The 27,477-nt window shown below is 41.1% G+C and overlaps 1 protein-coding gene across 1 annotated transcript; it reads right to left on the reverse strand.

Moving 5' to 3' along the window:
• Positions 1 to 287: 287 nt before the first annotated feature.
• On the reverse strand, positions 288 to 27,477 carry fdx1b (ferredoxin 1b). Its single transcript, XM_072269765.1, has 4 exons — positions 27,314 to 27,477; positions 10,831 to 10,952; positions 2,154 to 2,283; positions 288 to 402 (listed from the first exon to the last, which is right to left on the reverse strand). Exons 1-4 carry the CDS (start codon positions 27,475 to 27,477, stop codon positions 288 to 290), a joined length of 531 nt encoding a protein of 176 aa, XP_072125866.1.

The raw sequence follows: 27,477 nt of genomic DNA on the forward strand, positions 1-27,477 counted from the left end.
TATTTAACATCAGGTTGAGTAGGTACCTTCCTGTATTAATTTCCAGTGAAAAGCAAGAGTTCAAAGTTGAATATTAGCATTGGCTCCTTTCCAAAATAAAACTCTGAACTAATGATAATACTGCTGTAAAGAATTTCCCCTTGGACGATAGCTGGGATACTGCAGCTTTATCTGGATCCAGCTTGAACTAAATGGCTTGATGGGTGGATGTTTGGCACATAAACTTTGTGAAGGTTGGAACTGAAACTTGCTGCCAAGAGATGTAACAAGACTGTGGCAGCTCCTTTTTATGACTGCTGTTTCGCATTGACTGCCATTCTTACAGCAGAAAAATGGCTTGGTACTTTCACAGTAATGCCATCCAAAGATTTCTTCAGACAAATCTGACAACCCAGTCGGGACCTGGAAATGAAAATTATTCTGCTATGAGAACATTATTTTAATTGTTACACCCCTTTGAGGCCATGTCTTATGTATTTATATTTATTGTTTTTCATTTATCATTATTGTGTTTTTTTGTGCTGCACCAGAACTGGAGTAACAATTAATTAATTCTCCTTTACACTTGTGTTCTGGAAATGATATTAAACAACCTTGAATCTTCGCACATTATTCCCTTTTCTCTTGATTCCTTTAGTATCCAAAAGCTGTTATTACTGTCTTGAACCTCCTGCATAGCTGAGACTCTATGGCCCTCTGCTGGTAGAGAATTCCAAAGATCATCTACTCACTGTGAGAATAAATTTTTCCCCTGTCAATTCCAACTGTTTATATTGTTTGAAAAGAATAATCGATTCATAGAGCACTACAGCACAGAAATAGATTCATAGATTCATAGAGAACCCTTCAGCCCATCGAGCCTGTGCTGAACTGTTATACTGCCTACTCCCATTGACCCGCACATAGACCATAGCAGTCCGTGCCCCTCACCTTTATGGACTTACCCAAACTCCTCTTAAATATTTCAATCGAATCTACATCTACTACTTAGGCTAGCAGCTCATTCCACACTTGCACCAACTTCTGAATGAAGCAGTTCCCCCTCTGGTTCCCTTAAATATTTCAACCTCTCATCATTAATCTATCAACGCTAGTTCTGATCTCACCCAACGTCAGAGGAAAAAGCCCTCTCATATTTACCCCTCACGAATCTCCCCTCATTCTACATCTTGGGGAATAAAGTGCAAACCCACTCAACCTTTCCCAATAACTCAGGTCCTCATGTCCTAACAACAAGGTAGTGTTGCAGCTATATAGGACTCTGGGCAGACCCCGCTTGGAGTACTGTGCTCAATTCTGGTTGCCTCACTACAGGAAGGATGTGGGTGGACACCATAGAAAGGGTGCTGAGGAGATTTACAAGGATGTTGCCTGGATTGGGGAGCATGCCTTTTGAGAATAGGTTGAGTGAGCTCGGCCTTTTCACCTTGGAGCGACAGAGGATGAGAGGTGACCTGATAGAGGTGTACAAGATGATGAGAGGCATTGATCGTGTGGATAGTCAGAGGCTTTTTCCCAGGGCTGAAATGGCTAACACGAGAGGGCACAGTTTTAAGGAGCTTGGAAGTAGGTACAGAGGAGACGTCAGTGGTAAGTTTTTTTACACAGAGAGTGGCGAGTACATGGAATGGGCTGCCGGCGGCAGTGGTGGAGGCGGAAACGATAGGGTCTTTTAAGAGACTCCTGGATGGATACACGGATCTTAGAAAAATAGAGGGCTATGGGTAAGCCTAGGTAGTTCTAAGGTAAGGACATGTTCAGCAGAGCTTTGTGGGCTGAAGGGCCTGTATTGTGCTGTAGGTTTTCTATGTTTCTATTGTCAATTTGTTCTTGTCAATTTTCTTGATTGAATAAAAATTCTTATTGAATCATTTTAGAAGCAAATCAAATAGTGCAATTGGGCACCTTTTTCTGAATTAAGGGACTAAATAACCTTTCTCATCAAACATTATCTTGCTATAAAATTGTTTTCCAGATATTGCATTGAGGACAGCATCAGATTTGGCTAAAGTTTCCCCATGCCTGAGTAATCTGTTAATACGTGTTCTCTGTGACCACGCATGAAAAAGAACTACTATTTAAAATAACAGTGTCATGGTCAATAATATAGTCAATAATACAGAATATGCTTTGGCTGCAAAAGTATCTCTTACGTGCTTGTCAGTTCTAAGGCTAAATCCAACATGTCCAGTTCTTCATCAGTCATCTCATCCAAAGACTCATAGGTATCCCTGTTCAAGATTAAGTGGCACGTTGCACATGACAGCGTTCCTTCACATACACCTGTGATAATAACACATGGTAACTTGCTTTCTGTATTCCAGGTAGTCCTCAAACAGGAGGGGACTTCATTCATTCATAAAGTGTAATACCACTGAATGCTGTCTATATGCTGCTGTGAAGTCAGTTTTATTACTTTGATTCTTATGTGGACCTGTCCTTTCAACCTTATTCGATTTATTACTTTGCTAGTTGCCACAGGTACCAGGAGGATTGCCAGACCATTAAGCCTAACTATAGATTTCACAAATGTAGACACAAAAATCTGCACATGCTGGAAGCTGGAGCAAAACACAAGCTGCTAGTGGAACTCAGACGACCTGCTGCCTTTCATTGCCTCCACCTACCATCTCTCAGTTTCTGTTACTACTTCTACCCTTCCCTCATCCATATGCCATTCAGCCCTCCTCAGCTGGGTCCACCAATCACTTGCCAGCTCTCGCCCCGTCCCTTCCTCTCACCCCGCTTTACTGGCTGTCTCCCCACTACTCTTTTAGTTCAGATCAAGGGGCTCGACCCGAAATGTTGACCGTCCGTACGGCACGATCTGCTGAGTTCGTCCAGCAGTTTGTTATTGCTGTAGGTTCACTAAAATTGGATTGTACAGCTCTGCTTTGTGGAAAGTGGAGCAGTTCGCACAAAGAGTGATCAGGGTGATTGGCAAAATCATTCGGAGGTAGGAATGGCCTGCATTATGCTGGAATGCTTGCTGGCAGTCACATCCATTCCTCAGCAAGATGATTTTTCACTAAGCAAGGTGACAGAGTTACAGATCAGTACAGCATAGACGTCGGCTCTTTGCCCCAACTGGTCCAAACCAAGCACCGCATCCTCCCTGCTGGTACTAGTTGTCCATGTTCGGCCCATAACCTCCAAGCCCCTACCCCTTCATGTATTATCTACCAAAAGGTCTCTTAAAATGCTACAATTGTACATGCCTCGACCATTTCCTTTGGCAGCTCCTTCCGGGCCCTCACTACCCTCTGTGTAAAGAAGTTACCTCTCAGATCTCTTTTAAACCTCTCTCCTTTTATTTGTGCCCTCTAGTTTTGGGCTCTCCAAAAGACTATGACTCTCCAACTTTTGGATTCCCTTTATGGTTTAATAAACTACTCTGAGGTCACCTCTCACTGCAGAGAATAAAGATCCAGCTTATTTCTTTCTTTATTTAGAGGTACAGTGAAGAATAGGCCCTTCCAGTCCTTTGAGCCGCACCAATGCCTAGCAACCTGTGAGAACCCCAAGTTAACCCTCACCTAATTGTGGGGCAATTTGCAATGACTGATTAATGTCTTCGGAGTGTGGGAGAAAACCAAAGCACCCAGGGAAAGCCCATGGGGAAGACGCAGGGACCTCTTAGAGGGGATAACAGGATTGAACTCCAAACTCTGACGCCCTGACCTGTAATGGCATCATGCTAACCACAATGTTACTGTGGCACCCCGTCATGGCCAACCTCTCCCCACAACTCAGGCCTTCTAGTCCAGGGAGATCCTCATAACTCTCTTCTGCAATTCCTCCAGCTAGACAATATCATTCCTTCAGCTGTATTACCAAAGCTGTACACAATTCTCAAAGTACAGCCTCTCCAGCAGCTTGTTTAACTACAACATAATGTCCCTTTTTCTAAATTTGATTCCCTATCGGGTGAAGGTCAGCATGTTAAACACTTTCTCCACCACCCCATCTACTGGCATAGCTGCTTTCAGCAAACTGTGCACTTGTACTCCCAGTCCCTATTTTCCACAACACTCATGAGTGATTTGATATTCATTGTATAAGTCCTATGCTGGTCTGAGGGTCCAAAATGTACTGCCTCACACTTACCTAAGTTCAAATCCACCTGCCTTTCCTCAGCCCATCTCCATAACTGATCAAAATTTCTTTGCAATTTACTGTAATCTGCTATCAACAAGGCCCCTAATTTCGTATCACCAGCAAACTTGCTAATTGTGTCATTCATATCCTGATCACTTACATAAATAACGTAGGTCCCAGCTCTGACTGCGACACTCCACTGGTCACAGGCCTCCAGTCAGAGGATCGACCTTCAACCATCACCCTCTGCTGCCTATCATTGAGTCAATTTTGAATCCATTTTGCTGGCTCATTTGATTCGCATGCAACTTAACCTTCCAGGTCAGCCTGCCATGCGGAACCTTGTTAAGGGCCTGACTAATGTCCATATAAGTACCATCCTCTGCTCTACCTTCATCTATCACCTTAGTTACCTCTTCAAAAAGCTTCAAAAGATTCATCAGGTATGACTTCCCGCACATAAAACCGTGCTGACTATTCGTGATCAGGCCTTGACTATCCAAGTGATGGTAGGTCCTTTCCCTCAGAATTCTCTCCAGTAACTTTGCTCTAACTGAAATCACATTCATCTGCCAGTAGTTCAATGGTCCATCCTTGCTACCGTCTTGAACAATGTAACAACATTAGTCACCCTCCAATCTACTAGAACTTCACTAGCAGATAAAAATGAAGGAAATATCCCTAAAAGAGCTTCTGTGATTCTTCCTTGGCCTCCCATAAGATTTTAAGATGCATTTTGACAGACCCTGGGAATCTTCCCACAATCTACTTAAAGGTTGCGAGTACCTCTTTCCTTGTAATATGCATATGATCTAAGATGTCACTACCTATTACCCATTTCTTAGGCATCCATGATGTTTTCCTTGCTAAACAATGAAGAGCAATAGACAATAAAAATCTTAGCCGTCTCTTGGAACTCCACACATTGGCAGCCCTGAAGGTCTTTAAAAGAATTTAGTCTCTTTCTAGTTGACCTTTATTGATAACATAGATAAACAACTCTTCGGATTATCTTTAGCCTTGCCTAACAAATCCATTTCATACCTTCTTTTTGTTCCTCTGATTGCCCTTTTTAGCCTGGTCTTAAACTTTTTATGTTCATCAAGAGATTCATTTCTACCCAGTTGCCTAAATGCCTTGTACACTTCGTTCTTTTTCCTTATCAGAATCTTAATATCGCTCATTAGTCAGAGTTCCTGGAGTTTAAAACATCTACCTTCCACTAAACAGGAACATTCTGCGCTGGACTCGTGAAAATGACCCTTATAAAGCATCCCACTTGCCAAGTGTTACTTTGCCTTTAAATACAGTCACCCATTCAACCCAATCCAGATTCTGCCAAATGCTTTCAAAGTTGGCCCTGGTCCAGTTCAGGACTTTAATCCGTGGCCTTTTCTAGCTTTTTCCATAACTATTTTAAAACTAATAGAATGGTGGTCACTGGACCCAAAGAGCTCCCCAGTGGCCATTTCAGTTACTTAGCCCTCATTCCCTAAGAGGTTCAGTATCAGTCCTTTCCAAGTAGGTTCCTCTATATATTACATGATTTAATTGTCTAGGATGCACTGCACATATTTCACTCCATCCAGGCCCTTTACACTGTGTGTGACCCAGTCAACAGAGGTGGTTAAAATGAAATCTTCACTAGCACTATCTTACCAGTGCCACAACTATGCACAATTTCTTAACATATCTGCTCCTCAAAGTTCTGATGACTACTGGGGGCGCGGGGGGGGCCTATAATATAGCCATACCAAGGTGATCATACTCCTCTTATTATGAAGTTGGTTTCCTCTTGTCATCTCCAATGGGATCCCACCACCAAGCACATCTTTCCTTCCCCCATTCCCCCTCCTCACTTTCCGCATTCCACAAGGACCACTTCCTATGTGACTTCCTTGTCCATTTGACCCTCCCCACTGATCTTCCTCCTGGCACTTATCCTTGCAAGCAGAACAATCGCTACACCTGTCCCTACACCTCCTCCTACGCTACCATTCAGGGCCCCAAACAGCCTTTCCATGCGAGGCGACACTTCACCAGTGAGTCTGTTAGGGTCATCTACTGTATCTGTTGCTCCCAGCATGGCCTCCTGTATATCAGTGAGACCTGACATAGATTGGGAGACTATTTCACTGGGTACCCACACTCTGTCCGCCAGAAAAAGCAGGATCTCCCAGTGGTCACCTATTTTAATTCCACTTCCCATTCCCATTCCTATTTTGACATGTCAGTCCATGACCTTCCCTACTGCTATGATGAGGCCACACTCAGCTGGAAGAGCAGTACTTCATATTCTGTCTGGGTAGCCTCCAACCTGAAGGTAAAAGCTTTGATTTCTCGAATTTCTAGTAATGACCCACCCCCCTTCACCATTCCCCATTCTGCATTCCCCATTCCCATTTCCCTCTCTCACCTTATCTCCTTACCTGCCTCCCTCTGGTGCTCCTCCCCCTTTTCTTTCTTCCATGGCCTTCTGTCCTCTCCTATCAGATTCTCCTCTCTCCACCCCTTTATCTCTTTCTTACTTCACCCCTCCCTCTTCCTGGTTTCACCTATCACCTACTACCTTGTATTTCTCCTTCCCTGCCCTCCACCTTCTAATCTTGACTTCTCACCTTTTTTTTCTTCAGTCCTGATGAAGGGTCTCAGCCCAAATCTTCGACTGTACACTTTTCCATAGATACTGCCTGGCCTGCCGAGCTCCTCCAGCATTTTGTGTGTGTTGCTTGGATTTCCAGCATCTGCAGATTTTCTCTTGTTTGTGATTGAAATACCCTTCTTATTTCTAAGTTCAATCCAAATGGCCATGTTAGATGATCCCTCACGGATATCCCCTCTGTGCATTGCTGTAATGTGCTCCTGTATCAAAACAGCAACAACTCTTCCACTTTTATCGGTTCCTCTGTCAAGCCTTAAGCATCGGTATCCCAGAACATTAAGCTACCAATCTTTCCCTTCTCTCAGCTATGTTTCTGTGATAAGACCATAAGAAATTGGAGCAGGATTTGGCCATTTTTCCTCTCAATCCCATTCTCCTTTCTTTGAGAACTTGTTAACCTCCACTTTAAATATACCCAATGACTTGGTCCACACAGATTCACCACCCTGTGGTTAAAGCAATTCCTCAACATCTCTTTTTGAAAGGGACATCTTTTATTCTGAGGCCCTCTGGTCCTAGAGCCTCACACTACTGGAGACAAATCCTTGCTTTTATGGACTTTTAGGTACTAACCCTTGCAAAATGAATGCTAACATTGTATTTGCTTTCCTTACTGCTGACTCAGTCTGCAAGTTAACCTTCAGAGATTCTACACTCGGACTCCCAATTTCCTTTGCATCTCCAATTCCTAAATTCCCTCTCTATTTATAAATCAGTCTACCCCTTTATTCCTACCGAAGTACATTACCATAAACTTCTGTACACTGCATTCCATCCAGCACTGGTTTGCCCTTTCTCCCAAACTGACTGAGTCCTTCTGCAGTCACCCTGCTTCCTCAACACTTTCTGTCTTTCCACCTGCCTTTATATTCTCCACAAACTTGGCCCCAAAGCCATCAACCCTGTTATCCAGATAAAATTAATATTAACATATAATATTAAACATATAGCAGACCTAAACCAATCCTTGCAAAGCATGACTAGTAAAAGCTCCCTTTATTCCCACTCTTTGCCTTCTGCCAGTTAACCAATCTTCTATCCTTGCTAGTACGTCTCCAGTAATCCCATGGGCACATATCTTGATTAGCAGCCTTACATGCAGCACCTTGCCAAGGCCTTCTAAAAACCCAAGTAAGAAACATCTATTATTCTCCTTTATCTCTCCTGACTGCTACCTCCTCAAAGAATTCCGAAAGCTTTCTCAGGCAATATTTCCCCTTTAAGGAAACCATGCTAATTTCGGCCTATTTTATCAGGTGCTTCCAAGGGCCCCAAAAATGTATCCTTAATAATGGACTCTAAAATCTTACCAACCACTGAAGTCAGATTAACTGGAATGTAATTTCCAGTCTTTTGCCCCCCTCCTTTCTCACCAATAACTCTACTTCCTCCGGAGACTGAAGAAATTCAGCATGTTCCCGTCAACTCTTATCAATGTTTATCGATGTACCATAGCAAGTATTCTGTCAGCTTTCATTATGGCTTTGCACAGTAACTGCTCTACACGTGACCAGAAAAAAACTGGACACAGCTCAGCACTTCACATGAACCCGCCTTTCATCTACAGACTCTGTCTATATTGCTCACTGCCTCAGCAAAGCAGCCAACATAATCAAAGACCCACCCACCCCGGACATCCTCTCTTCTCCCCCCTCCCATTGAGCAGAAGATACAATCGCCTGAAAGCACGTACCACAGGCTCAAGGACTTGCCTCTATCCCACAGTTATTAGACCTTTGAGTGGACCTCTTGTATGACAAGATGGACTTTTGCCCTCACAATCTGCCTTGTTATGGCCTTGCACTTTATTGTTTACCTTCACTGCGCTCTTTTGATAGCTGTTACACTTTATTCTGCGTTGCTATTGTTTTACCTTATTCGAGCTTGGTGCACTGTGATCTCTATAAGCAGTATGCAAGGTGAGCTTTTCACTGCATCTTGTTACATATGATGATAATAAACCAATGTCAATACCAATTCAAGAGTGGAGTGACATTTGCAATTTTCCAGTCCTCTGGAACCAATTCTGACTCTAGTAATTCTTGAATGATCATTGCTAGTGCCTCCACAATCTCTTTCAGCTACCACTTTCAGAACCCTGTGTGTAGTCTATCTGGTCCAGGTGTCTTATTCACATTCAGATCCTTCAGCTTCCCAAGCACCTTCTCCTAGTAATAGCCACTACACTTACTTCTGCTAACTGAAGCTCTCAAGTTTCCGGCATGTTGCTGGTGTCTTCCACAGTGAAGGCTGATGCAAAATACTTATTCAGCTTGTCTACCATTTTTTGATCCCTATTACAGGGAAAAGTATTACAGAATAGGTACCAGCATGGATAGAAGACTGGCTGACTGGCAGGAGGCAAAGAGTGGGAATAAAGGGGGCCTTTTCTGTTCAGCTGCCAGAGACTAGTGGTGTACTGTGGGAATGTTGTTGGGACCACCTCTTTTCACATTATTTGCCAATGATTTGGATGATGCAATTGATTGCTTAGTTACCAAGATTACAGATATGAAGATAGGTGAAGGGACAGGGAGTGTTGAGGAAGCAGAATGTCTGTGGAATGACATAGACAGATTAGAAGTATGGGCAAAGAAGTGTCAGATGGAATATAGCATAGGGAAATGTATGGTCATGCACTTTGGTAGAAACAATAAAGGTGTAGACTATTTCCAGAATGCCGGGGGGCGGTATGGGAGTGGGAGTGGGTTTCAGAAACCAGAAATGGACTTGGGAGTCCTTCTTGCAGGATTCCCTAAAGGTTAACTTGCAGGTTAAGTTGGTGATAAGGAAGGTTAATGAAATGTTAGCATTCATTCTGAGAGGACTAGAATATAAAAGCAAGGAAGCAATGCTGAGGCCTTATAAGACATTGGTCAGACCACACGGAGTATGTGAGCAGTTTTGACCCCCTTATCTAAGAAAGGATGCGCTGGCATTGGAGAGGGTCCAGAGGAGGTTCATGAGATAGAATGGGCATGGAGAGGATGTTTCTTTCCTATTGTGGGAGAGTCTATGATCAGAGGACATAACCACAGAATAGGAGAACACTCTTTTAGAGCAGAGATGAAAAGAAATTTCTTTAGTCAGAGCATGGTGAATCTGTGAATTCATTGCCACAGACAGCTGTGGAGCCCAGGTCATTGGGTATATTTAAAATGGAGATTGATAGGTTTTTATTAGTCAGGGTGTCAAAGGTTTTGAGGGCAAGGTAGGAGAATGAGGTTGAGAGGGATAATAAATTAGCCATGATGGAATAGACTCGATAGGTCAAATGACCTCACTCTGCTCCTATGTCTTATTGTCTTATGGTTCCTTTCCAATAAACTTTGGCCAGCTCCTCTGTAGATCCTTTTATTCAGCAATAATACCAATTCACCCAAATTTAGCTTATCCTTCTCAAACTGCAGGGTGAATTCTATCATATTATCATCACTTCCTCCCAGAGACTTTTATTTTACCTTAAGATCCCTAATCAAATTTGGTTCATTGCACAATACCAAATAGAGAATTGCTTTTTCCCTGGAGGGCTTATCTGCAAACAGCTCTAAAGGTCTTTTATTAGGCATTCTACAAATTCCTTCCCCTTGGATCCAGTGCTAACCTGATTTTCCCAGTCCATTGGTGTATTAAATTCCCTCCATAACCTTAACATTGCCTTTCTTAAGTGCCTGTTCTATCTGCTGTTGTAATTTGTACCCCTCATCCTGGCTGCTATTCCAGTCCCTAGCACAATTGCCCAATTCCTAGAGACAATTTACACCCTTAGTTCATCCATATTAGCTGTTAAACTGTGTGCATTGAAATAGATGCAATTTAAAGCAGTATTTTTACTGTAAACATTGCTGTCTGATTCCTAGGCTCACACTCTTTCATTGCAGCATATACCCCAGTATTCTTCCCAGCTCTGAAAGGCTGCATTTAGCATACCAATACCAAAACACAAGAAGAGAAAATGGCATGAACTACTGTTTTGAAAACTAAATAACCATTATTCTTAATACAATGATTGCATGAGATATGAAAACAAGTACTTTACATGATCACCATTCTGCATTTTGGGCACTCACCAAATCCGTCAATATTTAAGTTACGTTTTACCACCTCAAGCAGACGTTCATCCTCCTTTCCCACTGCAGTTAATTTCTGGTTATTTTGATCAATAAAGTGGACTACTATTTCATCATCTGACCTGTTGGAACATTAGAACAGGAAAGGCAATCAATCTCTGGTTGAGTCAAAACTAAATGTTGTACTCATCAATAATTTAAATGCACTAAGGGTAGGGAATGTGATAACATGTGGAATATAAAAGAAGCTGTTCTCTCCTCTAGTCTTAGTCTTCCCACACGGTGGAGAAATTTGTTGTTTGTATTGTGACAACAGACCAAGTTATCAGAAGATTGATGCCGATAAGAGAGAGACAATGGGGAAACATTCAAAATGCTAATAAATGAGAGACAAGAGAGATTATCGAAAAGAGACACAGTTCCGAGTATTCTCAGACCGGTTTCTTTGAACCTAAACTGTTTGAAGTTTGATGGACAGGTGATACCCCAGCAGGGGGATAAAAGGAACAGGTTCGCTAAGGTAAGACACACCACGACACCACGAGATAATGAGACCCTGGAAATGTGTTGTGCCCCCTACAAGTTGGTGGGAGTTTTTGGAGATCTGATGGGGCCGACCATAGACGCACAGGGTGAAAAGGTACGATTGGCAGGAACCTGCTGTGTGTGTCCGCCCTTGCCTGGGTGCTGGGTTCACCGCAGAAGAACAATCGTATCCAGAACGGAGGGTTCACAGTCGGACCTCAGAAGACATTACAAAGGGCTCGCCCGAAAGCTAACTGCGAGGAATATCAAAGGTCTGTTTGAATCCGATTTGAATATCATCATTCGCTCTCTCTCTCTCCCCCGCAATGGCACAACAGCGATTACTGTGAACTGAACTAAACTGAACTGAACTCTGTGTCACTTGAGACTGATCATTTTACCCCTAGACTGCGATAGAGCTTGATTGATCCTATTATCCTAGTTCTGTGTACATGTGTGTTTTATCATTGCTAACCTCTTGCATTTATATCCTTATGTTTAGAGTACTGTGTTACTTATTTCTTTAATAAAACTTTCTTAGTTCCAGTAATCCAGACTCCAACGAAGTGGTCCATTTCTGCTGGTTTGGCAACACAGTTACAGGGTATGTAACAGTATGAAGCATGTGAGAGTATAACATGCTGATGAACATCTCTATATATTCATTTCCTTTAATGTCAGTGTGGTCTGAGGTGGTTTACATGTGGGTTTCAAATCTTATTAACACTAAGCAGTCAAGGTTATGAGAATGCTGCAATGCCTCTTAAATCATAGAGGATGCAGTCAGAACATTTGCACTCAATGAGAGAAGAAGTTAAAATGTGGGGATGTCAAGACACTTACACTTTTAGGGTGAAAGATATTTATGGCTGCAGAGAATAAGGCTGTGTTCATTGGTGATCAAAAATGGGCCACAGATTTACAGCCTAAGGGGAAGATTGCCAACACTACACTCAGATAGGTTACTTATTCAGGTTACTTCTTAAATGTCTCATCAGCAATTATTTGCGCATGGGCTGGGAACAGGGGCAAGGAATAAAAGGTTGACTGCATCTAGATCTCACCATGTCTCATTTCAGGTCCATACATGGGTTCTTCTAACTACTTTGTAGAAGAGGGTCAGCTCCAATGTTTTGTTTCTAATGTTCTGTCTACTAATGAGCCCTCAGCTCCTTTCACCAAACCAGACCGATCACTGCTGTAGCAGTTCAATGAGCTGATGCATTTTAGAATCCGTCCGCTTTGGAATGACCTTAAGTTGTGAAAGATATTACATGTATGCAAGTATTTGTTTATTTGAGTTCAGAGATTAAATAGAAAACCTTAATGTCCTTAATTACATCAAGCTCTCTCACATAATCTCCTTTGGCTTCACAGTAGCATAATACTATTAGAGCGCCAGTGACACAGGTTCACTTCTGCTGCGGCAGAAAACCAGTAAGGAGTTTATACATTCTCCCCATGATTGTGTGGGTTTCCTCCGAGTGCTTTATTGCCTCCCACTTTCCAAAGACACATAGGTTAGTAGGTTAATTGGTGACATGTGAGTAATTGGGTGGCGCAATTATGGCTCACAAAATCACAAAATTATGGCTTTGGCTTCTTTGCCAATCAGATTTACTGCTAACAAATTCGCAAGTGACTAGAAGTCATGTCCTACTGAAGATTAACTGTAGTCTCAGGATAACTATCCAAATTTGGAATATAGCATAAAGAATAGATCCACTTTGGCTGCTCTAAATTGAAATGAAATCTTTTACTGTGGGTCAATGACCACCCATTCCTACTTCTATCTTAAGCATCAAATGTATTTTCTCAGATTTGCCAATGCTAATTTTCTATCCTAAACTGCTCCATTTCAAAATGACTCCGCATTTTCTGGAATAAATGTTCATTTTACAACTTATTTGTGTCGTACATAGGGTAATGCAAATGAATTTCCACACACACAAAATACTGGAGGGACTCAGGTCAGACAGCATCAATGGAAATGAACAGACAGGCAACATTTCAGGGCAAGATCCTTCTTCAGGACTGGAAAGTAAGGAGGAAGATATCAGAATAAAAAGGTAGGGAGAGGGGATGGAGGATAACTAAAAGGTGATAGGTGAAGTCAGTTTGGTTGTAAAGTTAAAGGGCTGGAGAGAAAGGAATCTGATAGGAGAAGCCATGTAGAACAAAATGGTGGCAAAGACAAATTCCCAGGAAGGATGTGCGGTTGTGTGAGGCGAGTCTGGCTGAGTAAATGGTCAAAGAGTCGGAGGGCACTGGACATCACAGAGAAGGAGCAGTGAGAGAAGGTCTCACTGAACTCCCAGCAAATAGAAGATTTAAATTTCCTCATGGTAGGCATCCTCTGAAGAGACTTCATGGTGGATCAGCAAACCATAAACACAATAGATCTGGCAGGTGCTGGAAATCCAGAGCAACTAACAAATTGCTGGAGGAACTCAGCAGGTCAGGCAGCGTCTATGGAAATGAACAAACAGTCAACATTTTGAGCCGAGACTCTTTTTCAGGACTGGAAAGGAAGGGGGAAGACACCAGAACAAAATGGTGGCGGGAGGAGAAGGAGAATAGCTAGAAGGTGATAGGTGAAACTAGGTGGATCGGAAAGGCGAAAGGCTGGAGAGCAAGGAATCCAATTGGAGAAGCCATGTGGAACAAGATGGCAGTGAAGATATTCCAGGAAAGATACATGGTGGTGGTAGTGAGACTGGTTGAGTACGTTGTTACTTTTGTTGCCTAAGAGCTATAGATTTTCTTGAATTTAGACCAGCATCTAGCACAGAACATTAGAAGTGGAAGTAATGTAGAGTACATGGATATGTCTGCATCAGCCACTATACATCACTAGGAAACAAGGGCAGATAGATTTGCAAGAGGAAGACTTACAATAAAGGTAAATATTATCAAAGTCAAAGTCAAGTTTGTTGTCATATCTGCAAGAACATGTCTACACAAGTGGCATGAAAAGCTTAACTGCAACAGCATCACAGGCACATAGCATCATATAACAGCATTCACAAGGAAAACGTAGATTAAGTATAAATTATACACAACTTTTACAAGAAAGGACACAAATCGAACAGAAAATAAACAAAGTCTATTGTAGTGCAAGGTGATCAAAATGGTCATAGTGTCACTAAATTGCAGTGATTAGAGTTTTGCCGGTTGGCTCAAAAGCTGAATGGTTGAAGGGAAGTAGCTGTCTTGAACCAAGTGAAGTGGGACTTCCGGCTTCTGAACCTTCTGCCTGAGGGCAGCTGTGAAAAAATGGCAAAGGCCTAGATGGAGGAGATCTTTGATGATAGATGTTGCCCATTTTGGGACAGCACCTCCTGTAGATACTAGCAATGGTGGGAGGGAATGTGCCAACGATGTATTGCGCTGAGTGCAAAACTCCCTGCAAGTTCTTACATTCCTCTTCACTTGAATTGCCAATATCAGATCATTGATGCAATCAATCAGGATACTTTCATCAGAATATCTATAGAAGTTTGTTAGAGTGTTTGATTACAAGCCGAACTTCCTTAATTTCTTCAGAGAGTAAAGATACTGTCACACTTTCCTTATGAATGCACCAATATACTAGGTTCTGACGGATCATCTGATATGTTAGCACCCAGGAATTTAATGACTCCCTCCACCTTAGATCCCCCAAGGCATACTTGCACATATTCACCTTCCTGCAGTCAATATTCAGCTCTTAAATCTTGTTGATATTGTCCAATTGAAATTTGATTCGGTTAAACGTCAAATTACTAAGATCCGCAAACAGGATGATACTTTCACAGTTGATCATGTTGGGATAAACCAAACCTTTCAAGAATTTAATACCTCTTTATATCACTCTGATTTTCCTCATGATTCTAATTTCATGCATGATTTTTTAAGTAAATTGAGTTTTCCGAAACTATCTCCCGAAGATTGCCTATCATTAGAAACTTCCATTTCAGAGGAAGAAATAATAACTGCAATTTCATCATTGAATTCCGGTAAAGCACCCTGTCCCGATGGGTTTACAGTGGAATTTTTAAAATTTTTTTCCTCCATTCTTTCTTCTAAGTTGTCTAGAATATTTAAGGAAGCAATCAGTTTAGGTAAATTACCACAATCGTTTTATGAAGCCTCTATTTCCTTAATTCTTAAAAAGAATAAAGATCCTACGGATTGTGCATCATACAGACCGATATCTCTTCTGAATGTAGAGTCAAAAATTTTTTCAAAAATTCTAGCTACTAGACTGGAGAAGGTGTTACCTCAAATTATTTCCATGGATTTATTAAAAATCGCTATTCATCCTTTAATATTAGGAGGTTAATGAATATTGTTTACACCCCCTCATTTACTACCCCGGAATGTATTATCTCATTAGGTGCTGAGAAAGCCTTTGACAGAGTTGAATGGCCTTATTTATTTAATGTTCTTGAGAAATTTAATTTTAATTTGACATTTATATCTTGGATTAAATTGTTATATTACTCCCCGGTAGCCTCGGCTTGTACAAATAATTATAGATCTCCTTTTTTTCGTCTTTTTCGTGGTGCTAGGCAAGGTTGCCCTCTTAGTCCTTTACTATTTAATATTGCTCTTGAACCTTTAGCAATTGCTATTCGTGACTCGCCAAATATTGTTGGTATTACCCGTGGAAATGAAATACATAAATTATCATTATATGCAGATGATTTGTTGTTATATATCTCTAACCCGGAGAAGTCAATTCCTGCTATCTAAGATCTGTTAGCTCAATTTAGTAACTTCTCTGGTTACAAATTGAATCTTAGTAAGAGTGAATTATTCCCTTTAAATAAGCATGTACCTATTTATGGACGTTTACCATTTAAATTGGTTACTGATTCATTTATATATTTAGGTATAACAATTATGAAAAAATATAAAGATTTATTTAAAGCTAATTTTTTACCTTTAATTGATCAGATTAAACTTTTATTTACCAAATGGTCCCCAATCTCTTTGTCTTTGATTGGTCGAATTAATGCTATTAAGATGATCATTTTGCCCAAATTTTTGTATATATTCCAATCGGTTCCAATTTTTATCCCAAAATCTTTTTTTTATAACGTAGATTCAAAAATTTCCTCATATATCTGGCAGAATAAAAATCCTAGGTTAGGTAAAAGATATCTACAGAAATCTAAAAAGGAGGGAGGGCTCGCCCTCCCAAATTTTAGATTCTATTATTGGGCAATTAATATTCGATATTGAAAATTTTGGCTACAAGATTTGGACGCATCCTTAAACCCTCATTGGGTAAATCTTGAATCTAATTCATTACAAGGGTTTTCCTTGGGTTCGGTTTTAGGAACTTTACTTCCTTTTACTTCTTTTAAATCATAAAAAACAAATGAACAACCCAATAGTTAAGCATACTTTACGTATATGGTTTCAATTCCGAAGATTTTTTGGGTTTAATCAATTTATTCTAGCAAGTCCCATTATATCAAATTTTCCTTTTCAACCTTCCACGATGGATCAAGCTTACTTTGATTGGAAAACCAAAGGTATAATATCTTTCGTGATTTATTCTTGGATAACTGTTTTATGTCTTTTGATCAACTCTCTAATAAATATAACTTACCCAGATCTCACTTTTTTAGATATCTACAGATTAGAAACTTTTTAATTACTGTCTCTCCTAATTTTCCACACCCATATCCAATGGACACTTTGGAAAAAATCTTAGACTTAAATCTTTCTCAGAAAGGTGTAATAGCAATTATATATAATATAATTATGAATCTATGTCCTGATGCCTCTAATAAAATTAAAGCTGACTGGGAAAGAGAACTTGAGATTAATATACCGACTGAAAAATGGGAAAAAATTCTTCAGTTGGTGAATTCATCCTCTGTATGTGCTAAGCATAGGTTGATACAGTTTAAAGTAGTCCACAGGGCTCATATGTCCAAAGATAAACTATCTCGTTATTACTCTTATATTAATCCAATATGTGACAGATGCCATTCTGAGATTGCTTCTTTAACCCACATGTTTTGGTCATGTCCCTTGTTGGAGAAATATTGGAAAGATATTTTTGATATTATTTCAACGGTCCTAAATATAGACTTACAACCTCATCCAATTACTGCTATCTTTGGACTACCAATGATAGGCTTAAATAATTTAACCTCTTTATCACGAAGGATGATTGCATTTCTTACTTTAATAGCTAGAAGGTCCATTTTGTTGAATTGGAAAGAGATCAACCCTCCTACTGTATTTCATTGGTTTTCACAAACTATGGTGTGTTTGAATTTGGAGAAAATTAGAAGTGCAGTTTATGACCCTTCTATTAAGTTTGAAAAAACTTGGAGGCCATTTATTCAGCATTTTCATTTGATGTAATTTGATCATTTCCAAACTTGTTTTATTTCTGTGTACTGTTGTTGGAGGGGAATGGAGGCGTCGACACTGAGGTTTTCTTCTTTTCCATTTTCAAGTTGTTAGTTTTGCCCAAGTCTTTTAGTTTAGTTGATTAATTTTTTTTTCTTTGGGGATGGGGCGATGGGTTTTTTTTTGCTTTTTTTTCTTTTTCTTTTCTTTCCTTTTTTTTTGCTTTGTATTATCTGTGATTAGTTCTACATGTATGGGAGCTTTATTAATTTCCACTATTTGGTTTTGCAATTACTTTTTTTAAGTGTAACAATGTATCTCCTATTATCTGTATTATTGCTATGTTTTGTTTCTAAATTCTGAAATTAGTAAAAAGATTGAGAAAGAAAGACATTGAGTAAAAGGTCACTGCTGTGTTCCCACTCAACCACATTCAATTCTGCCATCAAAATAAGGACAACTTTTGGCTATGTATTAGTTTGTACTCTGATGAGCTTGATAGCAAAACCTTGACTCATGACCTTCAACGCAAAATGTTCTTTATCAGCAAGGTTACCTGCAATTATTTTGCCAAATTTTTATGAAATAAAGACAGTCAATGAAAGATGTGAGGTCATTATGTCTTGCAAATATAAACCAACCACACTCTGAGAAAAATAGTTTGGAGCAAAATGCAAGGTTCAGTAAATAAGTTTAAATAATAAAGATCATTAATACTTTGTAAATAAGTTGTGTAGTAAAGTTGTTTTCTTTTAATGATTCTGTTTTCTCCATGTTGAAATAATGTCATTGGATGTATGAGATACCTCAGTACCCAAGTTGTTCATGTATGAACCCATAAAATCCATGCTGGCAAGTAGAACTTGAGAGAACGATTTAGACTATTTCTTGAGCTACCTGCATGGATGATGCTATGCTTTGACTGAGAAGTCAAAATAGATACCATTTTGTAGTATATGTGGACTTTAAAAAACTCATAGTATTGTTTGTAGACAGAACTAATGTAACCTATAAACCTAAGAAATGTCCAAAATCAGGGGTCTAGAGATTGATTCAATTGCTTTAGTAGTTCTAACTCAGGCTGCACTGAATGAATGGCTTTTGCTATGGTGAGTTCTGACTAAACAACTTAGATACCATTAACGGTAGAAGAAATTCATTATGTTCCATTTAAAAATATTATTGGGTAATAAAATTCTGACAACTTGTCAAACAATTAGAGTAATATAGCACAGAAACAGGCCCTTAAGCCTATCTTGTCCATGCCAACCTGGGTACACACCTGAACTCGTCCCATTTGCCCATGTTAGGCCCATATCCCTCTAAACGTTTTCTATCCATCTACTTAGTCGAATAATCCTTGGACTACTATACCAATGTCCCAAGTTCCTCAATAATCCCCAAAGCACTTGCATTAAATTTGTGTTTCCATCCTTATTAGATTGTCTGGAATGGACCACATCACATTTATTAGAAGTAACTTACTTGTGTCCTTATTCTTTTACCCAATTTCTCAATATCATCCTGTAATCTAATCTGTCAACAATACCAGAGACAGAATCCTCAGTTATCATGGAAGGCATGCAACTTCAGAAGACTTTATGAGGAAAATCCACAGCTGACTGCTGATGGATTAAAACCCTCAGAAATCCTTCATTAATGTTTAAATTAGCAAGTGTTGTCCCAGAATTTAACCATGAAATAAACTATTTAATGGGTGCCTCAGGACAGAATTTTGAAATGGAAGCTTACTCCTGTATGTCATAGGTGATTCAGAGACAGCAAGGGACCTTAGAGCTGAAGGCTATGTGGGAAGACCATAAGACCATAAGATTTCGGAACAGAATTTGGCTACTCGGCCCTTCGAATCTGCTCTGCTATTTCATCATGACTGATCCATTTTTCCTCCCTCTTGCCTTCCCCCTATATCCATTCATGTCTTGATCAATCAAGAATCTATCAACCACTGCCTTAAATATACATAAAGAATTGGTTTCCACAGCCGTCTGTGGCAAAAAAATCCACATATTCACCACTCTCTGGATAAAGAAGTTCCTCCTCTTCTCTGTTCTAACTCTGCATTCCTCTTCACAGCACCAGACTCACTGCCAGAGACCTGGTCATTGTGGCTCCCCCCACTAGGTTGGCCCCATCAATAGTATCTAAAGTTTTACAATCATTATTGAAGGGAACGGCCACAGGTGTACTCTGCACTGGCTGTGCATTTCCCCTCCTTCTCCTGACAGTCACCCAGTTACCTGTCTCTTGCAACCTAGGGGTAACTACCTCCCTCTAGCTCCTGTCTATCACCTCCTCATTTTCCCATACAAGTCAAAGGTCATCGAGCTCCAGTTCCTTAACACATTTTCTCAGCAGTTGCAGCTCAGTGCATCTGGTGCAGATGTGTTTATCTGGGAGACTAGAGGTCACATTCCACACAGAGTGCAAAACACTGCCCCTGGAGCCATTCTCACTACACTACTATGCCCTGATGGGTGAGGAATGAACAAATTGGAACAGAAAGAAAGTAACTTACAAGATACTTAATCTCACCCAAGCCTGATGTTGCCTAAGTCCCGTTAGCCAATGACACTCTAAAGACTGGCACACTCTAAAAGAATGGCCACTCCACTTGCACTTAAATTATTCTTACTGACCCTTTCTGATGATTCCCTCTTGCTGGTTGCTCACTCCTCAACTCAGACCAACTGCCGTGAAACACTGACTTTACAATCTCCTGATTAAAAAGTACACCCCTGATGTGGATTGTCCAACTCAGAGAAAACTGGCTCTGTCACAGTCCTGATTGGTTATTCCCTGGGTCCCTTTAAATTTAGTTTGTGTCACGATCAGGACCATTGAATCCTTGTTTTCCTTAATTCATTGTTTCCCCGTGTTTCTTGGGCTCTGTAATTAAAGGCATTTGAGTCTCAGCTGAACGAGCAGTATTTAGTGTCGGGCTTACAGCTACTTGGTGCTAGATCATCATCCGACGTCACCGAAGCAAGTGAGAGCAAGTCACCTTGCTGGAACGAGCCAAGTTACATCGCTGGAGCTACTCAAGTCTTCTCCCTGAAGCGAGTGCCAGTAAGTCACCCCTCCTCGCCGGAGGCAGCCTGTTAAGTTTCCTTGCCTGATCGAGCCACTAAGCTATGTCACTGGAGCGGGTCAGTCAGGTTAACCCGCCATAGTGAGACTAGAGCCGCTGTCTGTAGTTTCTTGGCTTCTTCAAGGGTTTGCCACTACTTGGAGCCATTCCGTATCAAGATATGAACTATCTATCGTTGTGTGGTACCGTCTCTTCGTGTCCTCATCTCTGCTGAGTAGGTCCGGCCGTTTTGCCACTACTCTGCATTAGGAACTGTCTCCTCGTGTCCTTGTCTCTGCTGGGTAGGTCCAGCTGTTTGCTGCTACCCTGAGTGAGGAACTGTCTCTCCGTGTTCTCGTCTCCACTGAGTAGGTCCGGCCGTTTGCCGCTACTCTGGGTTGCGGAATCCTGTCTCTCAGTGTTCTGCGTCCTGTGTCTAAAAGAAGAGTCCAGCTCTATGTCCTGTGTCCAAGGAGGAATCCCCACTCAGTGGTCCATGTCCTGTGTCTAAGAAGAGTCCTGGCTCTATGTCCTGCATCCAAGCAGGAACCCTGGCTCAGTGTTCTGCGTCCTGTTTCTAAAATAAGAGTCCCAGCTCTATGTCCTGTACCCAAGGAGGAGCCCTGGCTCAGTGTTCAGTGTCCTGTGACTAAGAAAGGTCCAGGCTCTGGTGTTCCGAGTTCCAAGTCCGGGCCCCGAGTTCCAAGACCACATCCGGGTCCCGACTTCCATGTTCCGAGTTTCAAGTCTGGGTCCCAAGTTCCATGTTCCGAGTTCCAAGACCACATCCGGGTCCCGACTTCCATGTTCTGAGTTTCAAGTCTGGGTCCCAAGTTCCATGTTCCGAGTTCCAAGCCCAAGTTCGGGTCCCGAGTTCCATGTTCTGAGTTCCAAGCCCAAGTCCAGGTCCTGAGTTCCAAGTCTGGGTCCCGAGTTCCATGTTCCGGGTTCCAAGCCCAAGTCCGATTCCCGAGTTTCATGTTCCGAGTTCCAAGTCCAGGTCTCGAGTTCCATACTCTGGGTTCCAAGCCAAAGTCCGAGTCCCGAGTTCCATGTTCTGAGTTCCAAGTCCGGGTCCCGAGTCTAGCCACACTTATTCCTGCTTCTGTTTTGCTCACTCCTTGATCTCCCTTTGAAGGATCCTTGCTTCCCTGTTTTTCTAGTAACAATTAATAAAGTCTATTCTTGTTAACGCTACAAAATGTATTTATGTCCTGCTTTTGGGTCCATCCGTGCTCCGCACTTGTGACAGAACAATCTAGCCAAACATGGACCCAGCAGACACAAACACTGTTTTCCGAACTCTCACTAGTCAGAATCCCCCACTGGAATCCAGCCCAGAATGCAACTTATAGAATTCAAGAAAGTGACTCGAAGTTCTCAGATATCAGTTTAGGAAACAAAAATTGTGCAATTACAACAACAGTTACAGAAGGTCAATGTGTTGTTAGCCCGTTTTGCCTGCCAGCCAAAAACCTCCTCCACACACCCAGGTCATCGATAATGCGGGCAGATCTGTTAGATCACCTGGACACTCCCAATTGGGGGAGGGGGTACTGTCCTGATCAGTTATTCCCTGGGTCCCTTTAAATTTACTTTATGTCACGATCAGGACCGTTGGCTCCTTGCTTTCCTTAATTCATTGTTTCCCTGTGTTTCTTGGGCTCTGTAATTAAAAGCACTTGAGTCTCAGCTGTCTGTAGTTCCTGGGCCGCGTCAAGGGCTTGCCACTACTTGGAGCCACTTCGTGTCAAGGTATGAACTGACTATCGTTGTGTGGTACCGTCTCTTCATGTCCTTGTCTCCGCTGAGTAGGTCCGGACATTTTGCCGCTACTCTGAGTTAGGAACTGTCTCCTCGTGTCCTCGTCTCCACTGAGTAGGTCCAGCCATTTGCCGCTACTCTGAGTTGGGGAATCCTGTCTCTCAGTATTCTGCGTCCTGTGTCTAAAAGAGGAGTCCTGGCTCTATGTCCTGTGTCCAAGGAGGAGTCCCGGCTCAAGGTTCCAAGTCCGGGTCCCATTCCATGTTCCGAGTTCGAGTCTAGTCACGCTTATTCCCGCTTCTGTTTTGCTCACTCCTTGATCTCCCTCTGAACAATCCTTGCTTCCCTGCTTTCCTCGTAAAGATTAATAAACTCTATTCTTGTTAACAATACAAAACATGTTTGTGTCCTGCTTTTGGGTCCACCCGTGCTCCGCACTTGTGACAGGCTCAAAGCTCTGCTCTTTGAATCTTGCATGTTGTTGTGTTCTTTATATTTATACCTTCTGTGGGTTAACAATAAATAATCATATTCTGGAAGAATTAGAACCTTTATTTACAGCAACAAAACCAAACCACGTTTCTTACTGCGCCATGTTCCAGATCATTCTCTCATTTCTGCGTATGCTCAGAACTCTGTCCAGTCACATCCTGACACGTGATATCACCACATCTTCCTTTCCTTCTAAGTGGTTCACACAGTTCTTGAGTTTCATTGTTATTTCCATGTTTTGTCTGGTCTGCATCAATTAACTGAATCTCTGAAGTTGGCTCTTTCTTAAGGTCTTTGCGATTTCTTCTTAACACTGCTCCTTCTTCTGTTTGGACCATGTATGATCTGGGTTGTACTTCTTCAAGTACTGTACAGTAGCTTTCTTAATTCTTTCCACTTCCATTTGTAATGAAATATGAATCTTCTTATCTTCATCTAATTCATTCATTAACTGTGTAATCTCTTTTATATGCTGAGACTTCATCATTTCAATAAAACTTCTCAATTCCTTCACTTGTGCTTTCACTTCTTCAGTTGGATCCTGATTCTTGTCACTCTCTGGCTTCAGATCAGTATTGTACTCTACCAGCAAGTTTGGCCTCTGTCCTTCTGCAGAGGTGAGATTGTGATGGAATGCATGGCCCATTGATGCATGCGCGTTACTTCCAGAGGGCAAAATTGTAATTCCTTGTTTTGGTGGCAATGCTTTGTCAGATGCTGGTAAAAAAAGGGATGGGTCTGGGAGCTTTCTTTATGACTTCTTTTACCTTTGCTGCATTGGAATCAAATTATGTTCTCTCTTGCTCTTTCATCAAGTCACTGTATTCTGACTCTGTGTCACTGTCCAGGACAAAACTCTTTTCACCAAATTCAGTCTCTCACAGGCAGATAGACCCATTATTGACTGTACATTTTTTGACACCACCACAAATGAAAGTGTGTGCACCATATTTTTGTGTGATATTTTTGCCACACAAGTTCTTTTAACTGGAATGTCTGCACCTGAATACCCAGTTACTTTTATATTTGTCTTACGTAACTTTGGTCTTGGCTTTAATGCATTAAACTCAGATTCTGCAAGAACATTTACTTGTGCTCCAGTATCAAGTTTAAACAGAATATTGTTTTGGTTCACTTGCAATGGAATAGTCCAATCATTCTTACCCCCCTCATACCCCATCCGTTATTTGTTTATATACAAACGTTTTTTTTCTCTCTCTCCTTTTTCTCCCTCTGTCCCTCTCACTATACCCCTTGCCCATCCTCTGGGCTTTTCCCCCCTCCCCCCTTTCTTTCTCCCTAGGCCTCTTATCCCATGATCCTCTCATATCTCTTTTGCCAATCAACTGTCCAGCTCTTGGCTCCATCCCTCCCCCTCCTGTCTTCTCCTATCATTTCGGATCTCCCCCTCCCCCTCCCACTTTCAAATCTCTTACTAGCTCTTCTTTCAGTTAGTCCTGACGAAGGGTCTCGGCCCGAAATGTAGACTGTACCTCTTCCTAGAGATGCTGCCTGGCCTGCTGCGTTCACCAGCAACTTTTTTGTCTGTTGTTTGAAATTCCAGCATCTGCAGATTTCCTCGTGTTTGTATTCTTACTTTGTTTGTTTTCACAAAGCACATCTATATAAAACTCCTCAAGTTAATTTTCAAGCACTGCATTTACTTGTTTTATCTTCTTTCTACTTCTGCAGCAGCGTGAAAAATGATTACTCTTAACACAATCGTTGCACATTTTCCCATATGCTGGACACTGTTTAGGTTGATGCTGCCACCTACAGCGATCACATAGCTTTTTCTCTCAGATGACATCTTGTTCTCTGTTGGTTTTTTTGCTGTTTTATTATTTTTTCTAATATGTTTGCTTTTTTTTTACAGCGTCTACGTGGCAGCTTTCAATGAAAAGTTCTGTAGCCTGCAACATCATGGTTTCCAAAGCTTTGCAAAACATCAAAGCTTTTTCCTATCTAAGTCTTCTTTTCTTAACAGTCTTTCTCTCAGACCATTACCCCGAATGCCACTAACAATTCTGTCTTTAATGAGAGAGTCTGTCAATTCTCCAAAATTGCATGTTTTACTATGGTGTCTCAACTCTGTAACATATTGATCAATTGTTTCAGCAGCCCTCTGTGTACATTTGAAAAATTTATACTACTCATATGTCACATTGTGCTTCGGTATACAAAATGCTTCAAATTTGTCCATTATCAACTTCAAATTTAAATAATCTCCATCTTCAAAAGTAAAATGATTATATACCTCAATTGTATCATCACCTATTACGTGGAGTAGAACTGCAGCTTTCTTTTTTTCCAATTTTTTATCTGCTTCAACCACCAATAAATAAATTAGCGATGGAGGTAGCAGCCCTTCCACTTGTAAAACTGTTAGCAAACACCGAAACAGTTCGAACTCTTTTTTTCAGAAAATTATCTTCGATTCCCCCGTGTTAGGAAATGTATTATTCTTCCAGACCTACTTCTGACACCATGTTGTGTTCTTTATATTTGTACGTACCCTGGGTTAACAATAAAGAGTCATATTCTGGAAGAATATGATCTTTTATTTACAGCAACAAAACCAAACCACCTTTCTTACTGCGCCATGTTCCAGATCATTCTCTCATTTCTGCGCATGCTCAGAACTCTGCCCAGTCACGTTCTGACACGTGATATCACCACACATGTGGCCCTGACCAAAAGGTAGCTCTTCTTTCACGTTGCTGCTTGCTGATTGGTTGAAGATAAGTTGCAAGGAGAGCTCAAAGAAGCTGCAGGGGCTAAAGGTGTGAGTAGATAGCAGTAGGTGGAGAATAATGTAGGCCAATGTGAGATTAGTTATTTTGTAAAAAGAATAGCAGAACGGACTGGGCAGCACAGTGACACAGGCGAGGCACTGTGGTGAAGCTAGTAGGGCTGCTGCCTCATTTTCCAGCAACCGAGGTTCAAGTTTGACCTCTTAGATCCTCTGTTTGCTCATTCTCTCTCTGTGACCACATTGTTTTTCCTCAGGTGCACCGGTTTCCTGTCACATCCCAGAGTCATGCAAAGTGATCCTCGTGTGTGAGTGAAGGGCAGAGTCTGGGAGGAGTTGATAAGAATACAGGAAACATAAAATGGGTGAGTGGAGGATTGAGGTACATGATCTCTAAGGACTTGATGGGCTAAAGGGCCTGTTTCCTTGTACGGTCACGTGACAATATTTTTACAATCAACTGTAAACGTTGTCATCAGAGAAATGTAAAATTCCTTGTGTGCGAGTCACAAAAAGTTACAATGAAATTTATTATAAAAATCACTTGGCGGTAAGCATTAAGGTAAAAAAGGTTCTCGTGCTTCCCTGACACGTATGACAAATAAACTCTTTTTGGGCTTCCAGCTGGGTGCAGGTATTAGTTATAACCAATGTTTCGATGATAAACTCTGCCATCTTCAAGATGACAGGGCTTGGCTTCAAGACATCAGTTATAATTGATACATGTACCCAGCTGGAAGCCTGAGAAGAGTTTATTTGAAACGTTAAGGTGTTTTTATTGAAAAGAAGATGGAGTACAACAGTTATTATTATTACGTTATTGTCGCCAAACAATTGATACTAGAGCGTACAATCATCACAGTGATATTTGATTCTGCGCTTTGCGCTCCTTGGACAAATCGATAGTAAATATAATAAAAATTTAAATTATAAATCATACATAGAAAATAGAAAAGGGAAAGTAAGGTAGTGCAAAAAAAACGAGAGGCAGGTCCGGATATTTGGAGGGTACAGCCCAGATCCGGGTATGAAGTCTTGTTACAATTGTACAGGGTTTTGTTGAAACCCCATCAGCAGATTTATTCCTAGGAGGAAAAGGCTGAAAAGATCCTCTGGAATTTAGAAGAATGTGGGGGAGAAAAAAAGGGGAGATTTTGAGGGGTTTGTCAGAACGAATGATGTATATCTATAGGACTGGAGGACACTATTTTGGGACTGAGACTAAATTTGTGAGGTATCTCTGCACTAATAGTCATTAATCCTTGGAAATCTTTATTTGGTGTTAGGGATGCTGAAACATCAAGCATGTTTAAAGCAGAGATTGGTTTTAGAATTTGAGGGAAATGAGGGATTAGGTGGAAAACTAAAAGTAAAACAAAAGATTTCAACCTCTTTAAAGTGTGGAGTAAACTGAAGAGTATCTTAAAATTATAAAATTTAGTTTCATGTTACCAACTTAGATTTTGTTTATTCTTTTTGAAGGAACAGTTGGAATGATGCCTCACCTGTGGTTCCAGAGTGCAGCAGATAAGCTGACAGGTCTTTTCTGTTGGCTCACAGCAGGCTGCAATACTTCCCGGCACTTAACCACTAGTGTCTTCCTGTAAAATAGTGCTCTCCCACAAAGCAATCTACGCAGGGACTGTAGTCCGAAAACACTGCGGCTCAT

The sequence above is a fragment of the Mobula birostris genome, chromosome 10 (assembly GCF_030028105.1).
Source record: "Mobula birostris isolate sMobBir1 chromosome 10, sMobBir1.hap1, whole genome shotgun sequence".
Lineage (NCBI taxonomy): Eukaryota > Metazoa > Chordata > Chondrichthyes > Myliobatiformes > Myliobatidae > Mobula > Mobula birostris.

Excerpts from the sequence above, each read along its gene's own strand:
- fdx1b (XM_072269765.1), bottom strand. The coding sequence starts at position 27,477 with ATGAGCCGCAGTGTTTTCGGACTACAGTCCCTGCGTAGATTGCTTTGT. Across the intron at positions 10,953-27,313 it reads GCTGCACTCTGGAACCACAG|GTCAGATGATGAAATAGTAG; the intron begins GTGAGGCATCAT and ends ATGTTCCAACAG. Across the intron at positions 403-2,153 it reads GCCTTAGAACTGACAAGCAC|GTCCCGACTGGGTTGTCAGA; the intron begins GTAAGAGATACT and ends TTTCATTTCCAG.